The sequence below is a fragment of the Myotis myotis genome, unplaced genomic scaffold, assembly GCF_014108235.1.
Source record: "Myotis myotis isolate mMyoMyo1 unplaced genomic scaffold, mMyoMyo1.p scaffold_m19_p_11, whole genome shotgun sequence".
Lineage (NCBI taxonomy): Eukaryota > Metazoa > Chordata > Mammalia > Chiroptera > Vespertilionidae > Myotis > Myotis myotis.
The window spans coordinates 540,339-549,340 of record NW_023416315.1 but is presented as its reverse complement, the minus strand read 5'-3'; the positions used below and the strand labels follow the sequence as shown (position 1 = coordinate 549,340).

Below are 9,002 nucleotides of genomic sequence, written 5' to 3'. Positions count from 1 at the left end.
CAATGAAACTCTCGGTCTCCTGGTCAAGCTCCGGAGGGGACGATTTGCATATTAGGCTTTTATAGAGAGAGAGTTCTCCCCGTGTCACCGCCCCAGCATTACTTTGCTGTTATAGGATTTCACAAAAAAAGACCATGAGAGTCTATAATAGGTTGTTGCTATGGGATAGTCCTGAGCGTTACAATGTAGCCATCGGTTTTCCCTGGGGGCATCGGACTCGTGGTCACCCCCTAGGGCCTGGAGGGGCCTTCTCTCCCAGCAAGGCCCTGGCTGGGGGCTGAGAGGACCAAGGGGAAGGCCTTAGACATTGTCCCGGGTTCCCCTGTCCGCTACTCAGATGACCATTCCCAGAAACCCGGCCACACTAACCAGTGGCCAGCAGGCCCCGCAGAACACTGTACTGAAGGGAAGTGGGCCTGCGACCTCGGGAATCTTTGGAGACAGATCCCGGCTCTGATTTCAGAGTCAAGCCTCCGCGGCTATTTCGGGAATAAATGTGACCCTGGAGGATTCCTTGTTTCCTTTAGTTTCCCAATGAAATCGGAGGCCCTGTTCTTGGCCCAAAGCAGATAACACCAGCTACAGGAGGGCACGGGCGGCGGGGCAGCGGGGCAGCCAGGGCGGCCAGCGCAGGGTCCCGGCGAATAGGGGCGCCTGGCCCAGCGCTGGGCCCTCAGGGAGGGGGGTGCGCTCTGCGGCCGCGGCACCGCCCCCTTTGCGCTCTCTTCCTGGTGGAGCCGGGGGCCATTACTACCGTTTCTGCATTGTTTATGTGTTGCTGTGAGAACACTGGTCTTTCCGGTCTGGGGGGCGGGGAGCCGGGGGTGCACACACACACACACACACAGAGAGGGAAGAGGGGACAAGGACGATGTCCGCCCCGCGGCTGCAGGTGGGCTGGCGGGTGGCGGGGGCACAGACTTGCTGTTACTGCCGCAACCGGCACGAGGCTGCGCCAGGCACCTGCGCCCCGCACCGCCGAGCACGCGCCCAGCCGCAGCGGCGAGCGGGGAGGTCCGTTCCCCTGGCCCCGTGGGTTCCCGGGGCTGCTGACCCGCAAGCTCTTGGGAAGTGTCATTGCCGACTGGACCCTGGACCGCGAGCGCCGTCTGTGGGTCGCCTGGAGAAGCGTCGCGCAGAGCGCGCGCGGAAAAGACCCGCTGGGAGCCGGCGGACGCGGTTCTCCCATCCTCAGGGCAGAGTGCGCCCCGGACTTGTGCCGCCCCCCACCCCCCGCCCGCCCGCGCCGTGTGCGGATGGCACGGAACTGGGGACCCCTATGTCTCCAACGCAGTGCGCCAGAGAGAACCCACTGCAGGGCCACCAAGCGGCCGGGAAATGATTGTGGAAACCCCACTCTAAGGACTACCTGGTGTTAATGACACGTCGGCAGTGCCCGCGTGACTATTTTATTCCTTAGTTGTGGATGGAGGCTGTGTCTGAAACCAGCCTCAGGGAAAATACCTAAAACAGGCTAAATCTCCGACAAGCCCTGCCAGGACCGCTCCACGCGGGCCCCAGCAGGGACTCCGGGGAGAGAGCCCATGGGCCTTCCCGCTTTGAGGAGTGACCCTGAAAGGGCAGAGGCCACGTGCGCACCTGCAGATGCGCGTTTATGGGGCCAGATGCGGGGGGTGCGAGTGGCCCAGCGGGTGCGAATGAAACCCTTCTCTTCGCTCCCCAGACCCGACGCTGGTCGGATGGGCCGGTTCAGAAGCGCCTCACGAATCCCCGACCTCAGGACTTGAATTTTGGGAAACTATGCAAAGTGCACCAGGTGACGGGCAGCGCACCGCAGTCTCTCCGACACCGGTTCGCGGGCGACCACACCCTGGGACGCAGACCGAGAAGGGCAGCGGAGAGCCCAGGGGGCGGAGGCGGGGACGCTGGGGTGGCCAGAGGCAGCGGAGGGGTGGGGGATGGGAGCGCGGGGGTTCGGGGAGCGCGCGGTGGCGGGGCGCCGGGCGTGCCCACGTGGAGCAGGTGCTCGGACGGCCGCGCGCTGCGCACCCGGTGCCCTGCCTCGCTGCCCCGAGCGACGGACGGGACCCTGGAGCCCGGCCTGCGCCTGCCCGCCCCCGTCTCCCCCCACCCTCGCGCGCCGTTCCGGGGCGTGTCCTCGGCCGCTTGGGCTTCTATATAGCGGCCGGCGCGCCTGGGCAGCCAGATGCGAGCCTGGCGGTGCTGCGCTGAAGTCTGACCGCTCCGCTCCCAGCTCCTCCGCTCCCGCAGCCCGCGCCGACCGCCGCTCCCCGTGCCCGCGCCGAGCAGCAGACCTGGCTGAGCCGCGGACCCCCGCCGTGGGCGCCATGCAGCCGCCGCGCCCCGTGCTCTTGGCCGCCGCGCTGGCCGCTCTGGGGCTGCTCCTCGGGCTGCCCGCGGCGCAGGCTGGTGCCGGAGCGGCGGGCGCGGGCCCCGTCGTGAGCTGCGAACCCTGCGACGCACGCGCTCAGGCCCAGTGCGCGCCCCCGCCCGCCGGCTGCGCCGAGCTGGTGCGCGAGCCGGGCTGCGGCTGCTGCCTCACGTGCGCGCTGCGCGAGGGCCAGCCGTGCGGCGTCTACAGCGAGCGCTGCGGCTCCGGCCTCCGCTGCCAGCCGCCGCCCGGCGAGGCGCGCCCGCTGCAGGCGCTGCTGGAGGGCCGCGGGTTCTGTGCCAACGCCAACGCCGCCGGCCGCCCGCACCCCCAGGCCCCGCCCGCGCCAGGTGAGCCGCCCGCGCCTAGTGCGCCCTCCGGCTCCGAGGGGGCGGCACCGGCAGCCCGGCGTCAGCGATGGGCAGCGCCGCCGAGGAGAGGCCCTCGTTCCCCCGGGCCCAAGGGTCGTACGTGGGGAGACAGGCCCCGCGACCCGAGGACGCTCGCGGGAGGGACCCTCCACGGCCGCTCTGTTCCCTGGGTGCGAAGTGTTTGTAAATTGCAAAGCGCTTTTGCCAAAAGTGGGCCAAGAGTCTGTGGGGGGGCGGGGGGGAACGGACCCCGAGTTTGGCGTTCGAGGGAGGATCCCGGACCGAGGATCCCCGGCCCGGGAGCCGCGCGGCACGGGGACGCGGGCGTGGACTGCGCTCGGGCCCTGGAACGCGCCTCGGTTCCCGCGAACTAGGAGAGAGCGCGTCCACCCGCGGACGCGAGGGGCAGGGGCGCGGGGAGGTGGGGGGGTGGACTTGGACGCCGGAGGTGAGGTGAGTTGTGGGGGGAGGTACCCGCGTTTAAAAGGAGCGGCATTGGCACAGGCTTACGGTCTGCAAAGCGGGGCCCCCTCTGGGTTGTTCCAAACCAGACGCCAGGGACTCGGGTGTTAATTCGCGTCTTTTGCGGTCGGACAACCTGATCCTCGGAAGGAAGCGAGTCTCCAAGGTCCCTCCCTACCCCCTAGGCAGGGACGGGGGCGGTGTGGCTGGACCCGGCTGCCCATCGCATCCCCTGGTGCACCCAGCTCCCCTGCCTGTGAGGCCCGCAGACACGCGCCAGGAGCGGGGCTGCGCCTGTGGGGACCCGCGGGCTTAGGAGGCCGAGGGAAGGATGGAGCCAGGGCCGCGTGCTGCCCACACTGAAGCGGGAGGGATGCGTCCCGTGGAGGGGGCGGGGGAGGCCGCCCGCAGCTGCAGGGGCACCTCGCGTGGGGCCCTTAGACGGAAAGGGAGACGCAGTCTGAGCCTCCACTTGACAAGCAGCGTCGGCAGCCTCGCTTCGTGACGAGAGTGGAGCCCCCGCCCCCGGCCACCAGCGGGGCAGGGCGCCCGGGGCAGCCTCGGGGAGTGGGGGGGACGGTCCTGCGTGGTCCCCGCGGCCACAGAGGCCCCGGGTGAGGCGTGGCCGTGCTGGGCAGCGCCGCTCCGCTTCTCCCCGAGAAGCCGCGGATCCGGGATCGATGGGAAGATAAACCCGCCGTTTCCTGAGACGGGACTGTGTCGTTCAAACGCCCAGAAGCCTTTGTATCTCGGGGCAAAGCAATGCCCGGCGCGCGTGGGCGCCTGCTCGGCCCGTGCGGCTCTGGACACGGAGAAAGCGGCCGGAGAGCCCTCGCCAACACGCTCTCAGTTACTTGTTGGCGCCTTGGTTACCAGTGTGAGGGGCGTTTGTTACAAAAGTATGAAGAGGTGACTTCTAACCCCGGGGGGGGGGGGGCGCTTAAGGGACAGATTCCCGGCTCCTCCCCGAGTCCCGGGCGCTCAGGAAGTTACTCCGCGCTCCGGGGAGACGTGCGGGAGCTCATCACAGCCTCAGTCCCGCGCCCAGTGCTTCCCCCGAGAAGAGAAAGGAAGGGAAATGTTTTCCCCGGAAACCAACCTGCAGCCAGAGCTGCTCCGCGGTGCTGAGTGCGCCGCCCGGGCCGGACCCTGGGGGCCCGCGCACCCCTCCCTCGTGGGGCTGGTCCCTGGGTGGGGACAGAGCCCACGGAGGCGGGGCTTCCCTGGGGCGGGGCTTCCTTGGGGCGGACCCTGGGCGGGGCTTCCTTAGGGGCGGGTCCTCGTCGGGGCGGGGCTTTACTTGGGGGCGGGGCCTCCCTGGGGCTGGGCGTTCCGTGCCGGGTGCGGTGGAGCTGGAGCACGTGGTCTCCCCTCCCCGCTCGGCCCGGGGAGCCTTCCCCGCGCCCCGCCCCGCTCCTGGGAGCCCAGAGGTTTTGGCGGGCGTCCCGGCGTGGGCGGGCGGCCACGCTGACCGGCTTGTTCCCGGGCCGGCGGAGAACCGTTAGCTGGAGCGGGGCGCCGGGCACCCGGCGGAGCAGATTGGGGACCAGAGGGCCTGGGAGGTCCGGGGTGCGGCTGGTCGGAATGACGTGGCCATGTGGCCGCTGCCTGGCTGTGCGGACCCGGCGGGAGCAGGGACCCCCCCCACCGGCCCTGGTCCCGCGGCCGCCCTGCTCAGCCCAGGAAGGAGCAGCGAGGCGCCAGCTCCACGCCCGCCACGCACGTGCTCAGAGCAGTGACACCCACCCCGGGGCGCGCCAACACGCTGTCCTCTCGGGTTTTCCTCCTCCGCCACGGGGATGACGGGGGCGGGGAGGGAGGACTCCCCCAGGATGGGTGAGTGAGTGCCCCCGGGTGCGGGTCCGAGAGGCCGCTGGGGCCAGGCCCTGCGGGACAGAGGGACCGGACACCAGCCCACGCCGCTGAGGGCAGCCGCGCAGCCAAGCGCTCTGGGGAGCGGGGAGGGTTCAGGCCGGAGCGGGTTCCTGCGGGGCCGCCTCACCCCGCGCTAACTCCGCGGGGACAGGGCCGGGGTGGGGGGGGGTGCCGTCCAGGGTCAGCTCTGCCCCTCCTGGTGGAGGGGGGTCGCCCGCCATCGAGGCACCTACTGGTCACGTCTCTTCTGATCCCGAGGCAAAGCCAGTGCCAGGGCTGCTAGCCAGAGGGTGGTCCTCCATCCGGGTGTTTTCTTGTTCTTACATATTTTTATTGATTTCAGAGAGGAAAGGGGAGGGGCAGAGAGAAACATCAGTGATGAGAGGGAGTCATGGGTGGGCCGCACGCTGGGGATGGAGCCCGCAGCCCGGGCCTGTGCCTGACGGGGAATCGAACCCTGACCTCCGGGTTCCTAGGTCGGTGCGTTGGTGCTCAGCCACGGGCCACGCCCCGGGCTCAAGCGGTTCTTCCTGAATGTGCTCGGGATGGTTGAGTGACGATTCCCCGGAGACGTGACCTTGCTGGGTCCTCAGCTCCCGCCCGTGTCCCCCCAGGAGACGGCAGTGAGTCGGAGGAAGAGCTCAGCGCTGTGACCGCGGGGAGCCCGGCGCTGACCCACTGGGCCCCCGACTCCAGGTTCCACCTCGGCCACACCAAGATGGACGCAATCAGGAGAGGGAGCGCCAAGGACAGCCAGCGCCACAGGGTCCACCTCGAGGCCCAGGGCGCGGTCACCCAGAACTTCTCCTCCGAGAGCAGGCAGGACACGGAACACGTGAGCGCCGCCTCCTCCCGGGGGGCGGGGGTGGGGGGCCAGGGCACCAGGTTGCTCTTCACTCCACACCCTGTCCAGGCCCAGGGGCAGCTGCCGGTCCTCCTAGCGCCCAGAACAGGGACCAGGCCTCTGGGCTGCGGAAAGGCTCAGAGCCCGGCTCTTCCTGTGCACCTGGCCTCCGGGTGTCCCGGTGACTCCCCGGAGCCGAGCCTCATCTAGGGACACGAGAGGTGGGGCCGGTGTCCCCGTGGGCGCCATGATGGCTGAGTCAGGCCGCAGACACTGCAGGTCCCCCAGGGGATGCCCGGCGGTGGGACCTCACAGTAACCAGTCCACGCCCCCCAGGGGCCCTGCCGCCGGGAGATGGAGGACATGCTGAACCGACTCAAGTCCCTGAGCACGCTGAGCCCCCGGGGCATCCAGCTCCCCAACTGTGACAAGAAGGGCTTCTATAAGAAGAAGCAGGTGAGCCCTCGGTCCCCCCCACTGGAGGGGGAGCCACAGCTGGGCCCCTCCTCCTGCCCCCCCCCCCCCCCCCAGTGCCCTGCTCCCCTTTAACCACGAAGGGACCCAGGCGCGCCAGCACCTTCCCGCTATCCAGGGCGGGACAGCCTGGTCCCCACGGGGCCTGGGAGCCCCTGGGGGTCACATCACCTTCTCTGCTCCGCCCACAGTGCCGCCCGGCCAAGGGCAGGAAGCGCGGCTTGTGCTGGTGTGTGGACAAGTACGGGCAGCCCCTCCCCGGGCACGACCCGCCGGGCAAACCGGACGTGCACTGTGACAGCGTGGAGAGCCAGTGACCTGGCGGGTAAGCCTGGGGCCCTGCTGAGGGCTCTCCATCGGAAGCAGGGGGGTGGCTGAGGGCAGGTCAGATGGAGGACAGACCTGGGACACTCCCTGAGGAAGGAGGGGAACCTGCCCCCCGCCAGCCACACAGGCAGAGGCTCTGGGCCCCCTTGTCTCAGACGCTGACCTTTCTTGCAAAGAGCCAAGGATCTGAGCACACGGGTCAGTCTCAGAGGCTGTCCCTGTAAGCCCCACGGGGCCCTAATCTTCCCAGTAAACTCTCTAACTTCAAAAGAACTTGTTTCTAAAATATATTTTTTTATTGATGTCAGAGAGGAAGGGAGAGGGAGAGAGAGATAGACACATCAGTGATGAGGGAGAACCATGGATCGGCTGCCTCCTGCAGGTCCCCCACTGGGGATCCAGCCCACAACCTGGGCCTGGGCCCTGACCGGCAATCGAACCCTGACCTCCTGGTTCATAGGTCACTGCCAACCACTGAGCCACACCAGCTGAGCAAGAACCTGTTTCTAAATTAAACACGTGTCTGTTTGTGCTTTTTTTCCCTGTAAAATACATTACGGATATTCTGTGGTTAATAGAATTTTAATAAAGTTCATTAAATCTAATTCAAACAATGACTTTTTAAACCATCACTTTGAAGAATGCTATCACATCCAATATTCTCTTTGACTAAATGAGAGAGTTATTGGTGGAAAAAAGGAATAAATACGTTTCCTTTCGTCTCCTCGAGACAAATTTAAGTCAACAGAAGAAATTTTCATGTTTAGGTGTTTGCTTTCCTTGCAAGTTGGAAAAGGCAATTCTAATTCCGGGGGTGACTATGGAAGAACATAGCAAGCAGCCCGGCCAGCGTGGCCCGGTGGTTGAGCATCGACCTATGAACCAGGAGGTCATGGTTCGATTCCCGGGCAGGACACAGGCCCCGGTTGTGGGCTCCATCCCCAGTGTGGAGCGTGAAGGAGGCAGCCTTCCACGATCCTCTCTCATCACTGATGTTTCTCTCTCTCCCTCTCCCTTCCTCTCTGAAGTCAATAAAAATATATATTGTTTTAATTGCTAGCGTCCTGCAGGCCCTTTGCTCTCCGAACAGGGTGGCCTGCCTGGTGCCTCGCCTGGTGCCGGGGAGGGAGTGGACTGACGCCGGAGGAGCTAACCAGCATGTTCCTTTCTCTGTTTTAGTTCAGAGGGACTCAGGCCCCGGTTTCGCACCAAAGACTGCCAAGGCGGTGATCAGCGTTGGCTGCAGCCTCGATTATATATCTTTCTCTGGTGAATCCATTTCTTTCTTAAATCCACGTGTAGGAAGAGACCTCTGAAATGCCTGGGTTTCTAAGCAGTGCGCTCGAGCGGCTTCCCACGCCCCAGCAGCCAGGGAGACCCTGTGATTTTTCTCGTCACTTCTTTCGAACCTCCTTCCGAACTCAAGCACAGGCCGGGCCTCAGGCCACCCTGGGGACCTCACACCCTAGCACCCCTGCCACGTGGGCCTCCCGGGAACGCCAACCTCTGCCCTGGGGTGTCTGGACACACCCGCCTGGAGCCGAGGCCCGAGCCCCTCCACCCAGTAGCGAGCTCCTGCCCTCAGGTGACCCGTCCTGCTTGGGGACGAGTGGAGACCATGAGGTGGAGTCTTGCTTTTATTTTTTTTTTTTTTTAATGACCAAGAAGGTGCTCAGACCCTGGGCATCTGGAGAAGTGGGTGGCTCAGGCAGGCTCCCAGGGACACGGCCTTTGCTGTGGCCCCACAGGGCGGGGACGGGGGGGGAGTGAGGAGGGGACAAGGCCACACCTTTGTCTTCAGAGGCCCCCCCAACAGCGGCACGATGCACGGATGGCGGCAGAAAAGGGTGTTCTCCACTCACAGCTCCAAGACCGAGGTAGTTTTTGAGGCTACGTCCTCAGAGGCAAAGGAGGTTCTGTTCATCCCTCGCCATGTGTCCTCTTTGTCGCCGTAACACACGTGAGTGGCCCTGAATCTAACCAGAGGGGCCTGGGGATCCCAGAATCGCGCCCTCCTTCTGACTCACGTATTCACAGAGAAATGCCTTCGTGAACTGTCACCGTTGCCTGCATCGTGGCCCAAATGTAATGGGACCTGAGCGCATAGTCTTAGATGCCCCGTCGGCCACGGCCACGGCCGCGCGCTGCCCCGGAGGAGGCCCTGTGGCCACACACCGCCCTCGGCCGGACCAGAGGTTCCCCAGACACTGCCTACCTATTCGCTTTCCTTTATTTTTTTAATCAAGTTTTCAGAAAAAAAAAAAAAAAAAGTCCTTTTGAGAAATCTGTCTCACCA

At 65.6% G+C, this 9,002-nt stretch overlaps 1 protein-coding gene across 2 annotated transcripts; it reads left to right on the top strand.

The window, feature by feature from the left end:
* Window positions 1–2,171: 2,171 nt before the first annotated feature.
* Window positions 2,172–9,002, top strand: IGFBP3 (insulin like growth factor binding protein 3). Of its 2 annotated transcripts, none has more exons than XM_036327194.1 (5): window positions 2,172–2,703; window positions 5,676–5,896; window positions 6,242–6,361; window positions 6,571–6,704; window positions 7,886–9,002. In XM_036327194.1, exons 1-4 carry the CDS (start codon window positions 2,310–2,312, stop codon window positions 6,694–6,696), a joined length of 861 nt encoding a protein of 286 aa, XP_036183087.1. In that variant the 5' UTR covers window positions 2,172–2,309; the 3' UTR covers window positions 6,697–6,704; window positions 7,886–9,002. The 2 variants fall into 2 exon arrangements, with proteins under 2 accessions (XP_036183087.1, XP_036183089.1); XM_036327196.1 differs by lacking the exon at window positions 7,886–9,002 and adding an exon at window positions 7,474–7,629.